The 26,866-nt window shown below is 39.1% G+C and overlaps 1 protein-coding gene across 3 annotated transcripts in view; it reads right to left on the minus strand.

The window, feature by feature from the left end:
* The window catches only part of TRAPPC9 (trafficking protein particle complex subunit 9), a 447,339-nt gene that overhangs the window by 291,977 nt on the left and 128,496 nt on the right, over positions 1-26,866 (minus strand). For all 3 annotated transcript variants that reach the window (XM_088179749.1, XM_088179758.1, XM_088179755.1), the window contains one exon: positions 4,008-4,150. In XM_088179749.1, the coding sequence (XP_088035875.1) occupies positions 4,008-4,150 (143 nt within the window). The remainder of the gene's footprint in view (positions 1-4,007; positions 4,151-26,866) is intronic.

Raw genomic sequence — 26,866 nt, forward strand, 5'->3', positions numbered from 1 at the left:
TGCACTCTGGAAGCACAGCAGTGTTTGGGGTTAAGCCCTGGCATGGAAACAATTAACATGGCAAGGCCAATTGCAGAAGACAATTAGTAACATTTTACTATACAGATGTAGCTTTATTTTATGGCAAATAAGTGGTTAAAAAAGTAGATCCCTGAAGCCCTTCATGATTTCATTGAGTTGCAGGACAGAGTGGGAGAACTTTCAGCATTAATTCCTTCTCTCTTATACCCCATTCCAGGGCTGCTTCATTCTGGATGATGGATCCTGGGCCAGTCCCCTCCCTGCACACACCAACAGGCAGAGCCACGGGTCACAGGGAACATGATCAGAGGGAATATTTCCCTGCACAAGGCTGCTCTGCCAGCCCCTTTGGATGCAGGAAGCTGAGGGAGCACAGGGTGACACCCAGGGAAGGACCTGGGAGCAGATGAGACCCTTCAGTGACAGAACATCCTCTGTCCCAACAGGAGAGATGAACTGGGGTTGGGAAGAGCAGAGATCTGAACCAGAATTTGGAGTGGGGAGGGCAGAGATCTGAACCAAAATTGGGGATGAGGAGAGCACAGATCTGAACGAGAATTTGGGGATGAGGAGAGCACAGATCTGAACTAGAACTGGTGTTTGGAAGAGCAGAGATCTGAAACAGAATTGGGGATGGGGAGAGCAGAGATTTGAACCAGAATTTGGGGTGGGAAGATCTGAACCAGAATCAGGCAGCAGATGAGGCACTGCAGCATGGCAAGGGCTGTATCCACCCCATCTCAACACCCCACAGACCAGCACAAAGGTTAAAAGGATCTGTGGTCGTGACGAAACAACTGAAGATATATTTGAGATGTGGTTAATGGAGCTTCTCCCCACAAGGCAGGAGCTTGTGCATGAGTGGAAAAAAACAAAACCCAAGCCCAAATCCCCAGTTGCTTCAGTGATATTTCCCATGCATTTCTGCTCAAGCAGCTAAATAGAAGAAATACCAATTAAGTTTGGAAGACTTTTACATAAACCATAATCTTTATGTTACAATGCAGGAGGGTGAAGTGTTTTCATTAACATTTTTTTCCCGAAGTTTTTTCACTAAAGGCCTAAGGGAAGAATCAATGCTCAATGGTTTTTTAGTTTGCTTTGACTTTTTAAACCCAGGAGTTAGTAAACTAATGTTTCTTACTTTTGTGGAAGCAAAAATGTAAAATAAAAACAATAAAATGAAAAAGAAAATGAAAAAATTTAATCCAGATAATGAAAGCAATGATAACTTCCATTCTGAAATGATAGCTAAGGAGGTAAATTATAAAATACAATTTCTTGTAATGGCTGAACAAAAATAGCTCAGCACCTCAGATAGTACTTAAGCAATGAAGTCTCAGATGTAAACCAAAAGGAAATCAGATTTGAGTTTTTACCAGAGCAAGTAAAAGTAAAAAAAAAAACCCAAACTTTTAATTTAGTGCCATTGTGTCTCAGATATTGGCAGGGATGATCAACAGTAAAAAAAAAAACAAGCTTTGTTTCCTGTATGATGAACAGTTATCCTTAGCAGATTAGGATACACATTTCTGCCATTTTTCACTACAAATAAGAATATCAAATGCCATGACTCTCCTTCTGATGGAGAACCTGCACAGGGATGCACAAGACTAAAGGAACAGTGTACAGATCACTAAAGCCAATAACATGGAACAAGCAGTAAGAGATAAGAACACCAAAATGCATTCATGACTTAGCAAACAATATATACCTAAAGTAACAACCAAAAAAAGCTTTTTGACAGGTCTGGCAAGAAAGCATTTCTGAGAGGAATGTAAATATTACAGTCTTTTTCTCCAACTCAGTAAAGCTTTTAGGCACCCTTAAAAGCAGCCACATCTTTAACTACATCTCCAATCAGCAAACCACTGAAAGTTTCCACTGACTTAACTGCTGATCAGTGTGATGAGCAGGCAAAGGATGAAGCAAACACACACAACGTGAGCTGAAGCACTTGGCTGAACTGGAGCCACTAAATATAGCAGCAGCTGCCACACAACGTGGGAAACTGTGCCCTGCTAACACTGAAACTCTGCCTTTGAATTAGCACCTCCATCTCTTTGTAAAGATTTCAGGATTAAATGCTTGCCCCACATCATGAACTCCAGAGAGCAGATTGACAAGGCAGGGGTGGGATAACCTTGGCCTACACAAAACACAGCTGGAGAAGCCAAGCACAAAAAGCCAACATCTCAACAAGGGACAGTCAAATAAAAGCATCAGGTTGAATTTGAAGCTTTCATGGAAGGTTTGCAGCTTCACACACAATCCACCTTGTAACTATAAGGAATTGCAGTGAACCACAGAGCAGTCTGTTCATTAAAAATACACATTTTGAGAGTATGGAGAGCTTTCTTGACACCGAAGGGAGGGGACTATGTATTCGAATAGTAAATGAAATCTGGTTATTTTAACCTGTATAATGAGTCTTTTTGAAAACTATTTTTAGCTGATGCTGTGGTACCTCCAGGTTGTTCAAGAGAGATCACTTATTCAATCTTGAAAACCTTACAGAGGCTGAAGAATGTGCCACTGCAGGGATGAAGCTGAACATCATTAAAAAGGGGCCCAGGATTTTGCAAACAGTTGTTCTGGATACCATGTTCTGACTTTGCCAAGCAGCATTAGATTTGCTTTACTTGAGCAATTCCTAAAATAATAAAATCATGTTATGTTACACTTTCAAGCAGCAAAATGCTCAAGAAACTTGCTTACTAATAGAACCATATGGTTTTATAAGAGCTGGACACAAATTACTCATTAAAAATAATCTTGTTTGTCTGATTTTTGAACATTTTCTTAAAAAAATATTGCAGGATTTCAGTAGTTTTGCCTAACCTAAAATTCTCGTGCTATCTGCAAAGGTCATTATTTGCTGTATCACCTGTGGGGAAGAATAGAATCCCATCTCTCTTGGCCATGTCATGATTAAAAACTCCATTCCCTTGTCAGTCATCTTCCCTTCAGCAGGAACAGAAGTTGCTTTAAACATATGTTTGAACAAAAATCCCATCTTATCACTCTTCTTGCTCCAGACCCTCCAACTTTTCTTCATGTTCAAGCCTCAAAGTTTCCTTGATGTTTCAATTCTTCTGCTCACAGCCCTTTTTTTCAGGCTATGTTACTGCCACAGGCTGTCCATCTATCCTTTGACATTTCTGCCATGGTATGACACTGGTGACTCAGTTCCTTCCTTTGAAAATTAAATATTCACCCAGTATCCCCTAGACTGGCATTTCCTTCTTGCCCATCTTTAAACTTGTGAAGTCCCAGGGCTCCCAGGCCCAGTAGGAATCTCTTGGATCAATTAAGTTCCCTCTCAACTATTATTATTATTATTATTAGTGTTGCATACATAACTGCACTGAAATAATATCAGAATTTAATTCAACCAAATTCTTGCTCCCACTGTGCATAGAGTGTTTTTTACAAAAATACTACTAATTATTAAAACTGCATTCAGTGGCTGATAAATTTTACTCAAACAGATTTTCAGGATCACAGCATTTGACCATCATCAAGTGTTGCCTTGATTTTTAATATTCACTATGACATGTGAAACTACTCTGTGGTTTACAGGAGAAAACAAGCACCAGAGGAGAGTCTGGTCACAATTTATTCATCACATTATTCACACGTACATTTTCAGTAATATTCTGTTATAAAAACACCAAACTGTAATGCACAACACAGCACAACTGATGAGAAACACAGAAAAAAGTCATCAAATTGTACAATAAACATGAGATATCCTGTCCCTGCTAAAATACATCATCATGAGAGAACGTCTGAACCTCAGAAGCTGTTGAATGCACATGAACTGTTTCAATAACTCCTAAATGAGCAATTTTTACAATTTCTTCATGTAACTCTTGACCTACATGTTGCTGATGATATCAAAAGTGTTTCCAATGTGGTCTTTAAGTTATATTTGATAGAACAGAGACAATGAGTGAGATTTGCAGAGTCAGGGCAAGGCTCACCTTGTTGCTGGCAGGGTGCTGATGCGAGTGAAGAAAACAGAGGGCTCCACCTCCACATGGAGACCCAGGGCAAGGTTCCTGTAATATCCTTCTGCATGTCCTGGTCCCCCAGAGTACTTGAAATTCAAAATGGCTTCCAGTGTCTAGAGGAATAAAAGTCAATTCCTTGTTAGCTATTTTTCACTACTGTGCATTTCACAAGTTCAATTCAATTAGGCCACAGAAGTGATTTGCAAATTTGCTTTCCTAACCCATCCATTCTGTTATCTCAGGAAAAAAGGCAATCTAACAAATAACTGCAGCTTAGGCAAACAGTTGCCTAATCCTTTTGAAAACTAGACTGCAGCACAAAGTCAGCTGGACTTCCCTTTACATAATTCTTCTCCATATCACACTCAACATTGAAAAAATGAAGTTTGTTAAAAGAGTTAGGGTTTATTAAATGTTGCACTCTTTCATACTCTTGAAAAATATTCACCACTTCGCTATCTGCAAAATCAAATGGAAAAGCTTCAAAGTTTGGGGGCAGATAAAGATTACAAGAGCTGAAAGAATCTGGTCTCTCAACAAGTCACTGCAAACTTACTCTCATGTGCATGAAGTAACAGATTGGAACAACACTTGATTGCATGAACCTCATCTCTGTGTTCATTTTATAGGAAATGGCTGGTTAGTAAATATTAAAAATGAGGATGATTCTCTAAGCATGAGCCTTATGCACTCATTGCTCTCAGCAGCACTGAGCCTTTACTTCTGTGAGGAAATTTGGGGCTTTGTGTTTTTCCCTTCAATGGGAGAAAAGCTTCCCAGCACAGTCCCCACGTCATCATCAGTGTTCAAGCTCAGAACAACTCTTTGATTGATCCAAAGAGATTATTCACCACCTCTTCTTTCATTATGTTCCTGAAATATGATTTGCTGGAAGCAAGGTGAGAATTTGGGAAATGTCAGTGGATTTTTTTCTTTTCCCTCAGTTTTTATTCTGGTCCTCAGGCAGCTGTTAGTGCCACATCTCAGAGCAAGGACAGAGGCAGTGCCAGCCCTCCACCCTGAGATGGACATCACATAGAATGCTGAAGCCTGGATCTGGAAGGACAGACACTTCTTAAAAGGCTTTAGAAACAACACCAATTTCGCCTTTGTTTGGCTTCTAGCTCATTCTTTATAAAAAAGGGCAGAAAATGCTATACCTCAAGTCAAGAACTTATTCAGGAAAGGAAATCTATTTATCAGACACCATCAAGCCTCAGATAGGTAAAAGCACTTTGCCTTTCAACTGAAGATTTACAAAAAAATTATGAGACCTGTTATTTTTTTTCATGAGCTCTAAGGAACAATCTAAGGATTTTCTAACTTAGAAAAAAACCCATTTCTGTTTGGTACCATTCTGTTTATAAGTCTGGCTGAAGGAAAAGAAACAGAGAGAATCATTTTCTTGAAATAACCACAGCGATTTATAGAATACCAAAATCAAGAGTTTAATGTTCTGCTGCATGTGTGCACTTAACTGTTCTGCCTATTTCCAACTCCCTTTTAAGTGGACTAATTTTAATTCTTAATTTAGTTTCATTAAAATTCATGAGAGTCCCCTTACAATACAAATAAAACCCTTCACTGGGCACTCTGGACATACCCGTCTACTCTGTTTATGTCAATTCCTAATTTGTAGTTAATGAACTTAAGTTTATGTTATGTCAGGAGAGCTAATCAATATTAAACACAAAAATAAAAAAGCACAAACTCATTCAAAGCATACTTCATCTTAATTAACCAGCTGGACCATTTCATAAAAATCAGAGCCAGGCTCTGTAAATACAGGGATCTGACACGACTTAGGATGTCATGTGAGAATGGACTTCAATTTCAATTAGGGCATGGTGAAAACTCTGTGCATGTTCTGTATGATTGCTGTGATGCTCAGAGTGTCCTGCTGGGAAAAGCTCCATGGTTCACTCCACACTGTGGCACAAAGCTCCTTCAGCAGGCCCAGCCCCATGTCATTACAGGTAAGCACACCCAGATCTCAACTTGAAAGGTCACAGAACATCACTGCCTGAATTCAAACTCTTTTCCATCCTAGACCAAGTGAAAAACCTCCAGGAAAAAGGCTAAAATTACAATCATTATGTGCCACTGATGAGCAGGAGAGTTTAAGGGCACCATCATAATCTTGGTCCCTGTTGCAGAGAGGAATTTGTGGCAGAAATCCTGCTGATATGCTGTGTCTTCCCAAATTCTGCTGGAGAGAACAGGGAAAAGGAAACCCAACCTTCTGTTAATCCAGACAGCAGCAGGACATCCCTTCCCACCCAAAATGTAAGATCTAACTGGGCACATGAAACACTGAGGAGACAAGAGATTCTGAGAACTGCAGAACACCCAAACCTCTGTTCTTTCTCTGGCCATGATGATTTGCAGGAGCCTATGAATGTGCACGTGCAAACAAAGAAAAAACATCAGGCAGACTTAACATCAGGACTGTAGATGGATGTGTAGCATGACTGAAGGAATTTTATTCTTTTCTGGAACCTTCAGGTGGTTAGAGACAGTTTTATTGCTAAGGATTTATGTAATATGAACAGAAAAAATATTTTTAAGAAAACCTCAACAACAAGAAAATTCAATCTCCTTTAAAAACCTCAAAAATTACTTCACCTATAACATGAAAGATCGATTTTCTATCTCTATGATAGAAAAAAAAGAAATCCTACACTTTCATAAATCCACAAATTTCAAATAGTTTACCACTCTCTGCCACAGCACCTACAGAGAATGGCCCAAATGCTACAGCCCCCAATTTAAATAACGTTGTATCCTGACTCCTTTTCAAACCTACAGGAATCACAGCCTGACCTGCAGATTCTCTTCACCCTTACAAATCCCAATAGCATCTCTTAGATTTCTCCACATTGCATCACTGCAGACTGAAAATGAGTCAGGTGATGTCACAGGTGTGCCTGTGAACATCATTCTGCCTGCAGATGATCCATAAGAAACAAAAGGATGGAAGGAGGGAGCACAGCAGGCTCTCAGGGCAGGCAGGAGAAGAAGCCTATTGATTGATAACTGTTGAACACATCTGAAATTCAGAAACCTGTGGACTTTGGGGGAATTTTGTTTTTAAGGCAGAGCTCCCTTCTGGAAACTCAATAGTAAATATTTACTATGATGGCTTTGGTTTGATAATTTTTTTATTATTTTTCATTATTTCCTTCCTTCTTTCTAATGACGAAAAGGAAACAAAAATGTTTCTGCATCTTAGTTCCAAATGAGAGATTCTTAACCAACAGCACCCACTATCAATGACACCTACCAGAAATATTCTGCAGATAAACTATCAAAAACTGCTGGTTGGGTTTTTCATGCATTTTGTCTTCAAAGTATTTTTGGCACAGAGCTGGCACCAGTTCGTTCTCTCATAATAAAATTTAAAGCAAAGTTAGAAAGGAATTGAGGTTTGATGCCACAAAGGAAAATGAAGCCACTGGGCACTAAAGTTTCCTCACTCACTGGCAAGAGTCAGCACCCGCCTGCCAACACCTCAGTGGTGACTCTGGGCAGCAACACCTTTAATACTGATTTTTCACTGCCAATTCAATTGCAATCCACAGCTCACAGCACGTATTTCTACTGAACTACTACCCCAGTACTTCCTACACAGAGTCAAATCTAAAGAGAATTTCCATTTAATTCTGCAGATTACTGCTGCTCATGCAGAAGCTGGAACGTTACTGAGAACAGAAAACTCCAAAACAGGCAATGACAAAAGAAATAAAGAAATGAATGGGGGAAAAGCTGTGTCAAGGACATTTCTTGTGCTGGCAAGTGAAATATGGTGCTCAGTCCTCTCCCTCTGCTTGTTCTCAACTGAGGGATGGTTGACTGAATACCAGAATCAAGAATCTGTCCCTGAAAAAAGTGTTCAAGTTCTGTGTGGCAAATAACACTATTTTAGCTCAAGAATCTGTCTTAGACCCAGAGTATATTAAGGAATTATAAATCAAGAATATAAGGGCCCACTCTGCAGATATGTAATCATTATATATTCTATGTAAAGGAAAATAAAACTTCCATAGAAGAACACAAAGCATCAGCTTAATTTAATATTAGCAACTCTCATAATCAGACCTTTTTTTAGAGAAAAATCCTTCAATATATGAAAAGCATTTAAAATGTCATTTTATTTTTAAAATAATTTAAAAACAAGCTGTAAAAAAGCTTTTTAAAACTGTTGTACAGCAAAATTAGAAATAAACAGCAAAGAAACCATCAACAGTGAGAATGACACACAGTGCATGAATTAGTACTCAGGAAACTCAAATTTATAGTAATGTATTGTAAACAAGTAAACAATAAAATGTTCATTACTTTCCTCATTTCTGATGAAAATTACTTTTATACATCTTAATTTTGGGTTTTGTAAAATTTACCAGCTTGGAAACATTCAGGTCAGAAGCTCCTGGGTAGAATTCCTGCATCATTTATTTTGCTTGGTCAATTTGCTTTGCTATTCTTTGTTTCTTTATCTCTAACAATTTAACTGGCAATAATTGACTTTATCCCTGTGTGTATCTTGCTACTGAAAGAACCAGAAGATTCTGTTGTTATTATATTTTTTTCTTGAAGTATCCCATCACTCCACATCCTTCTCTTTGTGTTTAAGAGAGCCAAGCAAGATTTTATTCTCAAATGTTTTCCAAACTGAAACATAATTTTTGAAATATTAATGGTGTTTCCTGTAATTAAATTAACAAATCATAATTTGTGAGCAAGGCTCACATACATTGTGTTTGCAGGTCTTTTCTAAATTCCCTTAGTATAGTAAAAATGTCACTAAGTAGATCTCAGCACTTAATAGAAGATGAAATGTCAGTGCTACAGGCAGTTTGCTCCTGAGGAACTGCAGATGCTGACTGCAGTGACTGAAGAAATACCAGACTGTAGCACTACAGACTCCTCCTTAAATTTCAACACTTAAAAACTAAGGGGAAAAAAAATCAGCATGAAGTCCAGGCTCAAAAATATACAAATTCAGAACAAAATCTTTCCATTTTAGATTCCAAATGCCTTCTAGAATACCACTCTCATTAATAAGTATAATTTCTTATGCAATTAGGGCTTGAAATTTGAAAAATAATTTATTCTAGGTGTGTAACCTTCAAATAGACCTTCCTTTGGAAAAAAAAATACAGATTACTTGCCCAACTGTAAACATGATTTATTCCCAAATCCTATCCTGCTCCTGATCTGTTTCTCATCCAAATTCCCATTAGCAGCACTGGCTCTACACATTCCTGAGTGTTCAGACATTTTTTCTAACTTTAGCCCTTTTCTCACCTGTTGCCTTATGTTTCCTGGTTTGCATGTGGGATTTTTTTTTCCTATAAACTTACTATAAACCCCAATTTTGTTAAGTTCTCTCTGCCTCCCTCCCTCATTGCTCTTCTTCTCTGACCATTCCACTCCCATACTCAGCTCTGAACAAGAATCAGTAAAATCCTCATCAGTTAAAAAAAGAGAAATAAAAATGTGCTACTTCATCAGTTCCATCTCACAAAAGTCACCAGAGGATCTGTCTCAACAAAATTAATTTCTCCATTTCTTCTACTGTGTGGAATGCTTAAAATCTTTAAAGAGCTTTGTGTAAATAAAGGCATGGATCAGGAATTTCAGCTGCCTAGCTGTAACTAATTAAATGATCTGGCAGTAAGAGGAGAAAACGAGTTTCTCCAATTAACCACACTCTTTTCAAGGGCAGCAGATGACCCTGGCAATGCTCAAGCTCCTGACAACAGCAGAGATGGCCTCAAAAATGTGCAGTACTGCATCAACCTCAAAAAGGTCCTGTCCTGCCAGCTTTTAATGCAAGCACGTGGGATATGCTGCTCCAGCAACACGTTTTAGACATGAATACAGGGCATGGGACACAGCTGAATCTTTTTTTTTTTAAGGAAAAGGCCAAGAAGTAAGTATTGGGAAGGAAATGGATATGCCTAAATAGCTGAAATGAAGGAAGATGAGACTCAAATACATCAAGCTTCCACTTTGTAGCAATTTGTGAACACAAGGACTGTGTCTATGTTTAGCTCAAAACCCAGTCCTGGCATTTGGAAATGCACACAGCTCCGCCTATGTATTCATCTGGCTATCGAAATTAATAGAGATTAGCACTTCCTCGAGCTTTATTTACAATGGTCTAACAAAAAAATACCTGACATTTTTGCTTCTCCCTCTCATCACTGAGGCTACAGCCCATGGTTACACATCGTAACCTGACAAAGAGTAAAGTCTGTATAAAAAAGGGGCTTAAAGGATGATTTTGTGTAAAAAGAATGAGGCTTAACAGCAGTGTTGGGAGAAGCAAGTGGTGCCTCTATGTCCATGAGCTGAATATCCTCCAGCCCACTTGTTCTCAGGAGGATAAAAGGAAAAAAAACAAACACTCCCACACTACTAAAGAAGAAAAGCAGAGACACTTCTGGCTACCTTCAAATTCTATAATTCTCCTTGGGAGGATAAAAATCTCCAATCTAACAGGAAAACAATCCTGCAGTTAAATGACAGATGCTCCTGGTTTAGAGATATGCACAGCTCCTTAGCATGGGGTCTCTGGACCCCACTCTTGCTGCTGAACTCAGTCCTGAAGGACTTGGATCTTGTCATCCTCAAAGCTTCTTCCATGCAGGAGTTCACATCATTCCTTCACACTCAGACCTTCCTTAACTTGAAATGCTGATATTGAGAGGGTATTTAGGAGGAGAGGTGGAGTTTAGCAGTTGTTATGACACGAGCATCAAGTCTTTACACCTCACAAGGGTTAATTCAAGGTGAGTATTATTTCAAAATTTAAAATAAATTGTTTCTCTCTATTATCTTTAGTGTCTGGCACAATCTTAGGCTGCCTAAGAAAGGTCCATGTTAAGAAATTAAGATAAGAACTTGAACACATCAAGAAGTATTTATGAATTTTTCTGCCTGTAGAAAACACTACATCATTATTGTTTTTTAAAAAAAAATATATAATAAATTGAATTTTTACACGAAAATTATTGGTGGGATAAATGTACAGTGATATCATGGAGTCATAGATTCACTAAGGTTGGAAAAGACTTCCAAGATCATCAAGTCCAACCATGGACTTGAGATTGGTAGGAAGAGATCCATTTGCTTTGCAGAAAGAGATTTATTCATTGCAGTCTCAGTGGACAGTATCAGTCTCTTCACTCATGGCTAACCTGTCTGATTTTCTGAAACACAAAATGTCCTTTAGGTTCTTTGCAGTTTCACAGATTATATGACTGACCTCCTTTTTTTGCTAAAGCATAAATCCCGTGTTTTTAAAGAGAAATTATGCACCCAAGAAAGGTGCTCTACTTTTCTCTGCATGCCAATCCAGAAGCAAATCTGAATCCACTGGAATACTTCATTGATCAAGGTAGACTTCCTGATTTTGCCCAAGTAAGAAAAGGAGACTCTCCCTGTAGATATTGCTTCTTAGAGCACCAAACAGTGCAGTAATTGATAGCAGAAGCCCTGATACATGCATTATAAAAAGGATATGCATATGTAATGATCTTGTAGTGCATATGTAATCATCCTCCTGGACCCAACTGCAGCACACACTCTCCATGCTAATTTTTCTCTTCTGTATTCCATTAAAAATATACTTGGCAACTACAAAAGCCAGGATAAAACTCTTAACAACTGATTAAGCAATGAAATAAATTGTAACTCTGCAGCAAGTCAGACCTTTACATGTACAAATACGAACAAAGCCCACATTGTCACTCCTGCTAAGTTTCTCTATCAATCTAACACACAATTAAATATAATTGTTAGCACCTGTATTAACCAGGTGACTTTACACACCCAGTTTAGTGAAGAAGGTGCCCATTTTGTGAAGTGTTTCTCAAGTGCCCCCAGTGCACACACACGGACTTCCAGCAGCAATTCCTGCACCACACCAGAATTCATGGAGCTCACCCATCCACATTTCTCTCTAGTTAAACCCGTGAACAATGAAAGTGCTGCATCTCTTAGTAAAAATAGCACAATGGCAATGACAAGTAGCTGAAGCTAAATATAGCTCCTGCAGGCATTTGCAGGGAAATAAATAGTATATTTTACCCCTCCCAACCCTAAATCAGTAAGCTTCAACAAGGAATCTCTAGTGAATACACACAGGAGCTCAATAAATCCCCCCTAAGCTTACAAGGCATATTCTGAATCTGTGCAGGCTAAAAATAGTTATGTTTATAATGAGAATGGAGATGTGAGCAGAATAATATTAAGTTTAAAGGCCTGGTGTAGTCATTCTGCATTAACAAATAGGGTGAATCAAAGGTCGCTGTAACAAACAGATACACAGGCTGACAGATAAAATATAATATCCAGCAATCTTGTACTGAAGAGCATTCATCTCTCATTAAACTCTGCACTTCCTAATTGACTATTGCAGCCACACATTCACCAGTGATTCTGTGCGCATTTTTTAGCTGGAATACAAGTTGTTAGTTCCTAAAGACAGAAGGCAGGAATACACAGCATAATTCCCCTGGACAATATTCCCTCCTAGAGTTTAAATCCCCTCTGGAAATATTCAGGAAATACATAATTATTTTTGTTGTAATAATCACAGAATTCTGCCTTCTTTAATTAAAGGCAAATTGCATGCAGGCCTCCTGGGTCCCACTAATGCATCTGGATGCCCAAGGGGCTGATGCCCATTCTCAGCTGCCTCAGAGGTTTTACCTCCTTCAGCCTGGATCCCAGCACTGCTGACCACAGCTATCACAGCATCTCGTTCTTGACTGAGATACAGATCAGAGATTAAACATAATTTAAACACAAGTAACTTTGATGTGGAACATTCCCATGGAGAGTTTTCTGTCTGCTGACACTAAACTGCAGAATCTCTTAGAAAAACATGTGCTAGGGAACAAGGTAGCCCTGCATGCTGGTCTTGGAGGATGAGAAGGAATGGAGGGGCAAGTCAGAACACATGTTCCTTAATAGCCTCTCTGATTCTGAAATCACAGAATGACAGAATGGCATCAGTTGGAAGGGACCTTAAAGACAATCTCATTCTAACCCCTCCTGGCATGGGAGGACACCTTCCACTACTCCAAGTTGCTCAGAGCCCCATCCAGTTTGGCCTAGAGCACTTCTGGGAATGGGGCAGCCACAGTTTCTCTGGGCAACTGTGCCAGGGCCTCGCCATCCCCATAGTAAAGAATGTTTTTGCTTTTATCTAAACCAATCCTACTCTCTTTCAGTTTGGAGCCATTCCTCTTTGTCCTGTCACTCCAGACCCTTGCAGTCTCTCTCCATCTTTCCTGTTGGCTCCCTGCAGGTACTGGAAATCCACAATGAGGTCATCCCGAAGCCATCTCTTTTCCAGGTTGAATAATCCCAATTCTCTCAGACTTTTCTCATAGCAGAGCTGCTCCATCCCTCCAATCATCTTGGTGGCCTCCTCTGTCCACTCCAACAGCTCCACGTCCTTCCTGTGCTGGAAGCCCAGAGCTGGACACAGCACTGCAGGTGGGCTCTGACCAGAGCACAGGGGCAGAATCCCCTTCCTTGACCAGCTGCCCACACTGCTTTGGGTAAATCCTGCCCTGACTTGGAAGTAGGAAGGTAGAAAGAGAGAATAAATGCAGGGACACACGTTGATGAAGAAATCACAGACATAGACATACCCTTCCACGAGGAAATTTCTCTATGTGGAGACCACCTGGTTCTCCCAGCAATGGCTAAGAACATGCTGGGTGCTGTAAAGCAGCATCACTGCATGTATTTCCTTACTGAAACCTGTTCATTTCACCCTCCAGGCAGAGTCCCCAAGAGTAAAAGCACAAATGCTGGCAGATCCCTTCTCACTAAAGGCACACCCTGGTGAGAAGTGGATAAAACCAAGATGTGGGTATAACAAAGATACGTCTCCAGCATAAAAACCCTCCATGTCATGAAACCATAAATGAAATAACATATAAACCCAGTCACAATTCAGGAAGAACTTCAGGAAAAACCAGGAACAAGTGCTGAAGAAGTGATTCCCCAGCTGGGACTGACACCTCTGCTCAGTGCTGCTGTTCACTCACAGGCAGTGACTGAGCACTCTCACTTTGGAGAGAGCGAGCACAGGGCTTTCTCTAATGACTCCTCACCACATCTGGCTGCTCCAGGCTCAGCACACAAGCATTACCTCTCAGAATATGTTCTCAGTTTACCAAGTGAGACTTTTACAAAGCTCGACAACACTGCTAAGGTCTGAAAATGTGAGAGTGAGTCCTCCTCCAACCTTCCCACCAAAGTAACAAAAGTAAAAAAAACCAAAAACAAAGTAACCAAGCCTGAACAGGCTCATAGACAACAACCTCAAGTCCCTGGGTAACACCACAAAGTTACTCAGTTTTGTTTTTTTCATGCCAACTATTTCTACATTGTTTCACTCTTCCTCAACACAGCCTTTCCCTGTTCCTTCTATTTCCACCATGCCCTGTGTGAGAAAAGAGGGTAAGATTGCACACAAAGAGAGGGAAAGAAAAAACTTATTGGTTTTTTCTCTATTCCTTTACTTTCTAATATTCTATTCCTAATGTTCTATTTGCCTTTGCAGAGCATCTCATGCTTTCAAGATCTCTACCCTGCACTGCATTGATTAATTCAGAGTCCATCACGGTGCATTTGGAATTAAGACTCCACCTTCTTCATGTGCATTAACTTCACCATGCACATGTGGATCAATGCTGATCTTCACCTCAAACTTTAACAACCCACCCCTACTGCAGGACAAGCCTGGAATCCCTGGAGCTGGTTTTCATGTGTGCTACCCTTGCTGATCTTTGGTACATTCCTAATCACCCTAATGCCCTGATCCTTTATGAGCAGGCACAGGCACAGCACAATCCCAAGGCATTAGGCAGGAGACCGCCCTGCAGGGTGTGAATGGGCCACTTACCCTACCCTGAACCAGCTCAACTCATGATGGGACCTTCACTTTCATCTCACAGCACACTTGTCTCTCTCAGAGAGCTTTTTGTCAGTCTCTGCGAGTGTTTTAGGAATCAAGTGAGCAGTCTCAATGATTTTCTCTGTTCAGGAGCTCTGAACATGCTTGAAAGAACTCAAGACAGATTTGCTAACCATGATGCCAACCTTCATTACCAAAACCCATTTCAACAGTATCCGAGCATAGGTACCTTGTAATTAACTCTGCAGTTTCATTTCTGGTTTTACCATATTTACCATCAGTAAGTTTAAAGTAATTGTGTTAATTGCTCTGCTTCCCCAATGGCAACATACAACTTGTCAAAGTTACAAACTTTTGAACCACCAGAGAATATGAAAATAAGATTCCAGACTAAGAAGGAAGAATCACATGCACCCCTCCATGGGCATAAGGTCTTACACAGGTCCAGAGTTTCTATTTTACATCACAGGGATCCGTCCCATACAAATGGTTTCATGAAGGTATCAAATCCACTCACTGTTCAAAACACTCTGCTGAAGAACCCAGCTCCCCTCACTATGTGTATAATTTTTATTAATAATATTATTGTATTTACTACACTCTGAAGAAAAATTATACTCACACCCTAAAAGATAAAAATCCTCCTCTTCAGTAACTGAATTATCTTTAAAAGACGTAATGCATCCAGCAGATCAGAAAAAAAAAAAATTAATTTTATAAAAGATTATTGGAACTGATCAGATTTTTACATGAAAAGTCTTTGTAATTCTTGGGTTAAACGATCCTCTTTTTTTTCAGGAATTCCTCTGATTAGAAGGGATAAGCCCAATTAGTGACATTTCAAAAGTAGAAGCAAACGAAGAAAGGGGCTTTAAAAGAGGAATGCTTGAACAACTTAATCTATAGATCTGTTTATTCAGCACAGACATTAACACATAAATATGAGAGGCTGAGCACTTCAGATTTTTCAGCTGCTGCTTGGGTTGGAAACAGATGCTCCAGTAGCACAATCACTTTTAAAATCAGTAAAGTTACTGAGCTAAATTTATCACTGATTTAATGAGTTTAATATGGAATGAATAGTGCAAATTCTTACTCCTTAATATGATGATCAAAACTAACAGAATAAGAAAATAGTGAAATTAGTTTTCAAGAACTAAGACTTCAGAAATTAAATCTGTCCTCTAGTCTGGCTAGAAATGGGTTCTTCCAGTTGCAGAATAGCAACACTTGCCATTCTGATGAATCTTCTTTCCCTGGGCAGGCTCTTTGAAAGTCAATCTGCCAAGCAACCAAGCCTTCAGTCACACCATTAAAACACAAAGCCAGTGCTCCTATAAACTCACTACATGTGATTCCCTCAAAAGTTTCCCCTAAAGACATGGAATCTGAACTTAGCTCTTCAGTAACCATAAGAAAAATATATGCAGATATGAATCAGAAATAGAGATGACACTAAAATTAATTTCCATGCTTTGCTGACCCCATTTTGGCACAATTCAGCCAGGTGGACACAGCTGTGCTGGCTGGCTCCAATCCCACCTGCACTGAGGATTCCTGAAGGCTGAGAATACACTTTAAATTCTGTGATGCTACCAAAAAACCAGACACATTTTCCCGAGGCAAAGGTCACACAGCAAATGAGAGGTGTAACAACATGCTATCTCAGAAATATAGATTTATAAAAGACTTGTCAGTGACAATTTGACCAGTCTGCAGCAAGTGTTTTGTGCTGATTTCTGAGCATGAGCTCAGACAATTCTTGAAGTTCTATTCCTGGTTTCAAGCTGCCACTACTGACACATCTGTATTCTTTACACAGATCAATAATGAACAGATCATCCTACAAAAATAACAGAAGGAAGGAAGGAAGGAAGGAAGGAAGGAAGGAAGGAAGGAAGGAAGGAAGGAAGGAAGGAAGGAAGGAAGGAAGGAAGGAAGGAAGGAAGGAAGGAAGGAAGGAAGGAAGGAAGGAAGGAAGGAAGGAAGGAAGGAAGGAAGGAAGGAAGGAAGGAAGGAAGGAAGGAAGGAAGGAAGGAAGGAAGGAAGGAAGGAAGGAAGGAAGGAAGGAAGGAAGGAAGGAACTGATGTTTAAACCACTATTTTGATTTTATTAAGGATGCTAACTTGATTCCCAACCTAAGTGGTTAGCACACACTTAAAATTATTACAAATCCTTACTTAAAAAACACACTGAGTCATCTCTGTGCACTTCATAAATATGCAGCAGGAAACTCCCAAACAATGACTCATAACTTCAGAGGTTTAAAACATAATCATGCATTTTCCAGCTGTTACTCATACCCGATTACATCCTAAGCAAAACCCATCCTTGTTCTGGGAATTCCACTTGACCACCCATTGAGCTCTGCAGAAAAAAGAGCACAATGGGAAAATACAACCAAAACCAGAACACTGGGAAGAGTGCTGATTCTTAACAGCTTCTATGGAAACACTATTTCATGTAAACATATACTGAATATTCTTTGCATTACAACTGATGGCATGCCTTATTTTGAATGAATCACTCACTGAGGCAATCAAACAAACAAACAAACAAACAACTAAGTAAATTTGACGCTTTGTTTTAATCTAGGAAAAAAAAAAAAACATGCAACAATCTCCAAGTTTCTTCTCCATAAAATTCTATTTGTGTACAACTATTTAAAGCTGCAACTCAACAATCCTGACTCCCTCCTGGTCAGATAATGCACTGAGCTACCTATTTCTACAGAACTATGATGCAAAGAATACATGTTTAATGGGTTACTCTGTGAAACAGCACCGTAATACTTCTATTTCATCCTGAAAGTGATTTTTTAATTTTAACATTACTAAAAATGTTATTACTGCAAATATTGTGATTTCTGTAAAATTCACAAGAACTCCTTATAAATTAATTTTCCTAAATCTTAGTAAAATACTGGCTTTGTTAGAAATCATTTCACCAAAAGGCAAGTTAATGTATCCACATTGTAAAAAACACAGAGGTGTTAATGCTTCCCATTTACAGCAGCAACATCAAATAAAAGACAGGAATAATTTTTGGTATGATCCCAGGCAATTACACAATAGTCAGTAGTCAAAAGAAACACAATTCTCCTATTCTTGAAATATTTGTATAGAGTTCGCAATTTTCAGACAAAGAAAGAGAGTAGGGAAAAAAGACAATTAAAAGAATTACGATAGAACAGCAATTTCATTTTCTAATTCAATTACATTTAACCAGAATGATTGGTCTTTGCTTCATTTAAAACCAATTTTTTTGTATTTAGTTTGTCTGGGAGATTTTTGGTGATTTGGAGTCTCTTGGGTGGGTTGTATTTGTTTTTGTTGTTCAGTCATCCAAAATTCCTTCTATGTCCACTCCTCTTTTTTTAAGCTAAATGATTAGAACACGATCAGGAATTGTATCATTTAAAAGTCAGGAACTGTTTGGCAATAAATTTGTATGATACCCTCTTTGAGAGAAGAAAAACAGTAACCAAAAGTTGCTTTTAAAAGTCAAGTAACAGTGAAGCATCAATACTTGACTCCATATTCCTGCATCTACATGACAAGTGTCACACCCTGCTTAAAAAAAAAAAAAAAAAAAAAAAGAGATTATAAAGAATCAAGTTGTTCTTGTCCATCTCCAAGATTTTAATTTTATCACACCAAATGGTAAACAATCTGTTTAGCAACTTATGATCTATTTTTACCAGGTAGCAGGAACGTAACTTTTTCCTTTATTGAAATAAAGAGACACAAGAAATCAGTTTAAATATATCATGATCACAGCTTTAATATAGGAAAAGTGTAAATTACTCCTAAGGTCTCTGCTTGAGGGTTGATTGGTAATTGTTTGCCTAAGGTAACCCACCTGCATTCAATCCATGTCAGAAAGAAAAAGAAGCTTTTCCAAAGCAGACAAGAAGCCCTAATGAGTTCTGAAAAATGAAATTTATTAGACTTATATGTAATATTACAAAAATTTGATAATGCGCTTGTGACAAGGTAACTGCATTAAGCTCAAAATCATAAAAAGAAAACATCCAAGTTTAAAATACCACAGGATAATATGAACCACAACATTATGATGGGACCTGAAGTCAGCCCAATTTTGGAATAGAATCACCTGTACTTCAGTCTCCTACTTATCCTCTTTCCATCCACTAGAAGTTATAATATTTTGAGAACTGGTACCATTTAAAAATAAATAAATAGAAAATAGAACAGAATTTTTAAGCTTTTTAAGTAAGTTTCCCTTGCCACTCTAGTCTTACACTTTTTTAATCAGTTCACCATGGGACTTTATGGGGACACTTTCAGGACTTGGTTTGTCTGGATCAGGAAGATGCTTTTGTGGTCACTCTTATTTATTGTCTTTTTTTCACGTTGCAGGGTGGTCTTGAAGAATGAAATTTGATCATTTCAGGGTGAATTACAAGGATTGCATCAGCAGCAGCAGCAGCAGGTCAGGCCAGGGGTGATCCTTGCCCTCTGCTCAGCCCTGCTGAGACCCCTCAGCAGAGCCGAGCCCAGAGCTGGGCTCCCCAGCCCAGCAGAGGCACAGCCACTGGAGCAAGTCCTGCCCAGGGTCACCAAAGGACTGAGGAATTTGACCACCTGAGGAGAGGCTGGAGTGTTCTGCCTGGATAAGAGAAGGCTCAGGGAGATCACACCCATGCATATAAACACCCAGTGTGATGGCCTTAAGAAAATGGAGCCAACTGTGTTCCAGTGCAAAGACGAGGAGAAATGAAATACAGAAAATTCCCTTTAATCACAAGGAAGAGCTTTATTATCAGCAGCATAGACAAATGCTAGAACAGGTTGCCCAAAGAGTTTATAAAGTGTCCATTCTTGGAGATAATCAAAATCTGAGTGGACATGGCCATGAGAAACCTGCTGTAGCTGACCATGCTTTGACCAGGTGTTCTGGGCTAGACCCTCTTGAGATACCCTTTCCAAAAGAAATGATACTGTGATAGTCAACTGGCATGTGCACTCCATCCACTGCCAGACATTCAAGTCCATAATGCCAGATTAGAGACAGTTTGAATAAAATCCCTCACCCCTCCTCAAAAGCATTGGTAACACAGACCTATCCTCAGCACTCGCTGCTTCACTATAAAATTCTGCAGGCTTTTTTGCCACATTTCTGATGAATGTAAATCCATTTAATCACCAGACAGAGATGATGATCCAATTTTTGCAGCTCCAATGATTGTCCATGGCTGCTGAGATCTAACATCCTGATGGCAGAGCTTCCATCCTTTTATCCATTCCTTTTTCTCCCTTTCTCAGTTCTCAATTGCAAAACCTCACCTCGTGAGCCTTCTCATCTGCTTCCACAAATGGAAAATTTCCTCACTCTCCAGAAGGTTCAGAACAGGCAGCAGCCAGGACACAGCAGGCAGGGATGTTCCTGCCACCAAGGAAGCCCTTGGGAAGAACAGCCCACAGCTCCTCTGTCCTGAGCTGTGTAACACACGTGAGTGACTGAGCTTTTTAAAGGATTAGAATCAACTTCACCACTTTCAGAAGTGCTGTGGACAACAGTCTGCACCATTCCAAGTATATCCCAAATCCATAAAAGTAAATTGTTCATGCTCTCAGGCACTTAAATGCAGCTTTTGTGCTTGATTGATGGAATCCATGTTCATCACTACCTTAAGCTTCTCTCCAGCTTTTCTGTTTGCTTCATTAAGCACAAGCAGAAGAGTTCCCAAGCTTTTCTCAGCAGGGCTCAGTCACCTGCTTCACTGAGCTCTAATGTGTTAAGGGAAATATACAAGATTTCTTTTAAGTTTATTTCTTAATTTTGCTCTAGTTTAATCCTTTCCAACTACATGACATAAAGAGATCCAAGGGTACAACAAGCAAGTATTCATGTAAGGTTTTATAAAAGCATGGTACAGCTAGACAGCATTTCAGCCTGTTTCCCATTTAATATTTCAAATCATATAGATAGAAAAATGAGAGGGAAAAATGAGAAGACAACTCTTAGAAATTTAAATAAAAATGGGGTTGCTTTTGACATACATAAATTCCACCTTTTCCATTTACAGGATTGCCAGTTGTCTTGAATTTTGTCACAGGAGACTCCCAGTTTTGATAGACCTGTCATGTGCCCTGTCAAACAAACTTACAAGATATTGTAAAATGTGTAGAGGGAAGTATCTTTCTATTGTGGTATGAGGATGACAGCTTTATGAACGATGTCAAGGAAAAATGTTGTTCTACAGAGCAAATATCTGGCAAGTTATTATACACTGCTCACCCACTGCCCACATTACTCCAATGTTTCAGGCCTTGCTCTCCCTTTCTCCTGCTTCAAATTCAAATATTTTACTTTTTCATAGGCTATTTAAAAATATAAAGAAAGGCCAACACAATGAACAACTTAAGTTTGGTAACTGGGGAAAGAATAATTAGGGGGTTTAGTCATTTTCTGTATAATGGAGATTATAATAGAAACTTAAACTACAAATGTCCTATTAAGTGGCTGCATGTTTTCACTGATTCTTTTAAAGTAATAACACCATGTTATGTGTGCTGTCATATTTGGTAGTGCTTCTTTGAAACATCTGATGCAATAATCAATGCATGAACATATAAATATAATCAAAAACAAATCCTAGCTTGCACTAAGAGCTCTAACACAAATCCACTCCCTAAAAAGTTACAAATCAGTACAATAATGTAAAGAATAGATGCTTTTTACTCCAGATTTCATGCAGCTCACAGCTCTTAATACTTGCTACGATTCATCTTCAAAAATATTTAAGGCAGTGTTTTAAATGCTCATTTCCTGTTCTCTCTTTCAGTTAAAAAACTACTATACAACATGTCTGAAGTTTTCCACAGCTGGACTCTAGCTCACCTGCATTTACTGAGATTCTTCTTAATCTTCTTAATCTAAGAGTCTTTATCTTAAGATAAAATTAACCAATGGCACAGTCTGCAGTTCTGAGTTCATACTTCTAAGAAATGGCCACATACAGCAACCAAAACGAGGTATCTCAAGAACAGTGCCAGAACACAAAATACCTCTCAACTCACTCTCACAGTCACAAATAGCATGAGATTTCTTGAAAATGATAGGAGAAATGGGTGTGAATGTCCTTTTCTGCACAAAACAAAGCTGAATTCTACGTATTCAGTAACCCTCACTGATCCTCTCTTCTCTGATCCTGTTGAAGGTTTCTCTGAATCCAGAAGAACTTTCAGCATCTCCCTCCTTCAAGAGTTTCTTCAGATCTTCAAAGAACTCCAGTATGTCAAGCATATGGACTGTGAAGCATTGACTTCAAAAGAAAACAAAAGTCTGGTCCCCAGTCTATGGGACACACTCATGTGTCCACTAATCCTGCATTAGTTTTCTATCAGTGTCAAACAGAGCCATCAGGCATAGCAGTACAGTGTGTCCCAGACCTGGAATTCCAAGAAAGTACTGGCATCATGTTTGCCATCTGTCCATCACTCCACCAGCACAGAGATGGTTGGAAGCAGGAGGTGCCAAACTACAGTTGGCAACTGAAACCATCACAGCACTTCACAGAGCTGCTTGGGGTGTAGCAATAGTGATTTTTATTATTCCCACCACATCATTTTCCACATAAAATTTTCAGCCTGGAAAAGGGAAAGCCTCAGGGGGACTTAATTGCAGCCTTCCAGCACCTGAAGGGAGCCCACAAGAAAGATGGAGATACAAGGGCATTAGTGACAGGACAAGGGGGGATGGCTTCAAACTGAAAGAGAGTAGGTTTAGGTTAGACATTAGGAATAAAATTTTACTGTGAGGGTGGCAAGACACTGGAACAGGTTGCCTGCATTCCATGATTTTATGAAATTCTGTGTTACGCAGTGATATTTTTGATCTATTAATCGATTTTGCTTTAAATCTTCCCTGATTTGCAGCACTGTGCCACCTTAAAAAAAGATCACTGTGAATTCAGTGAAATGCTCATCATTGTGATGCAGGGGAAATAATCAAAAACCTTGAATTATGTTAACAGAATTTGTACAATTATGTTCTGCAGTTTATCATTATGCTAAGGTATGGTTGAGGTATGGGACTGACTTCAAAGCTCAGATATCTACAGCCTTGTCTAAAAGATCTCCTTTTATCCCACAACACAGGGAGTATTCCTCACTTCTGGAATACCTGTCCTCCACTCATCTCTAAGCCTGGAACTATGTGACAGGTAATAAATTCAGGATTAATCTAATATATTTTAAGTCATTATTAATGGAATCCACTAATCTGCCTGTGCTTTTAAGTGGTTGTATCAGTCAAAACACTAAGATATGTGACAGACAATTCCTGCATGTGAAGTTCCAGGTTGCTGATTTATCCACAGATGTGGAATGTTTATTTCAATCAAGCTAAGAAGTTGGTGTCAAATGTTTTAATGTATAGACAAACTACTCAGAAATTCAGCTTTGTGCTGCTGCAGATACACAGCACCACACGGAGGAGAGCACAAGGAACAGGAGAAAGTATTGTAATTTGATTTCCTGCATGATACCTAAAAATCGTTATCTCTGAAAGACCAAAACCTCTTCCTTGTAAAAAGCCCAATATTGCAAAAATGCCTGCAAATGTTCTCACTTCAAATTTTCTGAGTATTTTAACAGCAAATTACTCATTAAATTCACAGCTAAACAAGCTAAAATTTGCTTCTGCTCTTAAAACAGCAGGTCCTTTGAATGATCATGATGGATGGTGTAATAAGTGTTTTGCACAGCAGTATTTTTGTGTTTTAATTACACACACACTCGGCAGAGCTCCCAGGTGTCTTTTCCTGCACCAGCTCACAAAGGATCCCTTTATCCACTGTTACTTTGTCCACAACTTGAGAGTCTAAGGAGTTTTATCAAGGAAGATAAGAAAAGCAAAACCCAGCAAGGAGGGCAAAAGGATCCTCTCAGTTTTGGGTGGCCATTATTTCCAGACCTCGAAGGCTGCAGGAGGAGGAGAAGGGCAGGAGGGGCAGCCAGCCCAGAGCAGGTCCCCCCCTGCAGCCCAGGGATGTTTCCAGGGGGATTCTGCCCCTCTGCTCCACGCTGGGGAGATCCCACCTGGAATGCTGCATCCAGCTCTGGGGCTCCCAGTATCAGAAGGATGTGGAGCTACTGGAGAGAGTCCAGAGGGGGCCTCAACGATGTGGCAAAGGCTGGGACCTCTGCTCTGGAGACAGGCTGGGAGAGCTGGGGCTGTTCAGCCTGGAGAAGGCTCCAGGGAGACCTCAGAGCCCCTTGCAGAGCCTGAAGGGGCCACAGGAGAGCTGGAGAGGGACTTTGGACAAGGGGCTGGAGTGACAGGACAAGGGAAAATGGTTTTTACTGAAAGGGAGTAGGTTTAGAATAGATAGAGGAAGAAATTCTGCCCTGTGAGGGTGGTGAGGCCCCAGCACAGGTTTCCCAGAGAAGTTTTGAATACCCTGGAAGTGCCCAAGGCCAGGTTGGATGGAGCTCCTGGTTTAGTGGAAGGTGTCTCTGCTCATTGGACTGGACCAAAATCAACACCACCAACACAGGTGGAGAGTTTACACACACACACACCAACCCTTGTCCCTTCACAACAAAATATTCCCTACAGTTATTCCACTTCCTGGCAATGTGCAGTTCTCGAGTCTTGCCTTATCACCATCCTTGAGCTTTTACATCTGATTGTCCCCCCACCCTACTGCTGGAAGGAAGCCACTGGGCATTGTCTGGCAGCCAGCCAAGGTCATCACACAATACTGGAATTGTCTATAAAAACATAGTTTTAATTTATATTTTCTTCTTACTAAACTTCAAATGGGTAATTTTATTGTCTCTTAAAATGGCCTCAGAAAACAACTGCATTCAGTCACTCAATAGCATTCTAAAAATCACTTCTCTCCTGATTTCTTAGTATTTATGATACCATTTGATGTCAAAATTTTAAGCAATTCTCAGTAGGAGTCTAGTGTACTTGTTAACAATAACATATATACTGTAAATAACCAGAAAAACACAGAAGTTCTGATTCAGGGTAATAATAGGAACTCAAAAAGGCTAATCAATAAAATACACCATGTAGAAACTTAATAATATGTTCTTGTACTTGCAAAGACTGTGAAGAACCAAATCTTTCTGGGTCTTCAACCCTATGGCTCACTCCAGTCATTATATTTGTATAACTCAAAAAATAAAGCACTCCACTTCATGGATGTCAAACTGACAGATAAAAATATTGCTCTCAATATTTACTTTTAATTGTCTTTCCTAACATATTGCCATTGAATCCTTCATTTTCTGTCCTTTTCAGATGATTAGTTCTCCTGTTCCAGTCCCATGTGTCATCATGGAGAACTGCTGACTTGGTCTAAATGCAAGCAAGCTTGTCAGAAACATCACCAAATCTGAGTTAAATATAGATGGTGAACCATAATAAATGTGTCACTTACACTGCACTGCACCCTTACCAGTTCCAAAACCAAAAAGAACTATTCGCATTTTATATTTTTATTAAGTAGAAAACAAAATGTAAAGGGGGTCAAGTTATAGGAAATTTCAGAAGTGCATTTGAGCTGTGGAAAAAGAGAATATATAGTTTAAAAGTAAATAACACAGTCTAAAGAAAAGAAATCCTTAATCTTTCAGAAGGCAGCACTCCTACTTTGGGACAATGCACTGACTTCATATTATGGTATTTTAATACATTGCTGTAAGAATTATATTTCTGCTGAGACACGAAACTCGATCGTTTTCACACGCTGAGAAGTGTTAACCTTCATGTTTTGGACAAATTTCATTTGGACAATTACATTCCAACTAACTACTCCTGTGATTCAAATGTCGAAGAGTCACCAAAACAAATGACACCACCTTAGCTCTCAGACCAGAACATGAGGAACTAGAAGGTCACTGAGATAAACAGCAGTGTATGGGTAGACAGTTTTAAATGTCAGCAAGGCAATTTGTGTAGGATATAAAATGCAACTGAGAATTAAGCAGCCTTTTTGAAAATTATGCTGAAAAGTATATGGGATCTTTGGTTAAGTCACAGGCACAGGTTAGGAACTGATTCATTAACCCATGAAACAAAGTTTTAAACAGGGAGTCCTTTATTTATTAGTAAAAGCTACTTCTGTGTTAAGTGGAGTTTCTTTCTATAATTTAGCCAAAGAAAACCCCGCTTTATGTGCACAACCTCTGTTTTCAGACACCAGAGAGTAGAGTAAGGATAAGTCTTCAGTATTCCTTACAAGGAATACTACAAGCACACAGGAGATACTGGATCAGAGGGAAACAAGTAAACAAGACAAGGAGTTATAAAAAAAGTCATACAAAATAATGACTGACCAAGTGCAAGAATGAAAGCATTACCTAAAATAGCCTTAAAAATGGGTAAAGTCAAAGCAATACATTTTTAGAACTTATTAGGCAAAATTTAAAAAATACAACAAACTTGCTTGATTTTTTTGGACTTAAGACTGTAATATAAAAGGTAAAATTTTAGAAAAGCTTGAGAAGGGTCAGAGTAGGAACTGTTTTTTTCATAACATTTATATTTTTTCATATAGGAAGTTTCTATGCTTAAATCAACTCCATGCATCAAGCACTGGAATGGAACCAAGGTGTTTCAATTGTTTAAAAAATGGGGCAAAACAAAGACTTTGGAATAAAGAAAGAAATAAACAAGAAGAAAATAAAATAACTAAAACCTCTTTTTGAAATATGACAGGAAAGTTTAGCACTTACACTACAGTTTTTTAAGACAGAAGCCATTCAACAGACTATATCTGATAAAAAGAAGTATAAAAGCACTTCTTTTATGGTATAAAGAAGTACACCAGGAAAATAAGACAATATTTTCTGACTAGATTTATTTACTTGAGATTACTTTCAAGACCTTGCATTGCCA

The sequence above is a fragment of the Sturnus vulgaris genome, chromosome 1 (assembly GCF_052056855.1).
Source record: "Sturnus vulgaris isolate bStuVul1 chromosome 1, bStuVul1.hap1, whole genome shotgun sequence".
NCBI classification, from domain to species: domain Eukaryota; kingdom Metazoa; phylum Chordata; class Aves; order Passeriformes; family Sturnidae; genus Sturnus; species Sturnus vulgaris.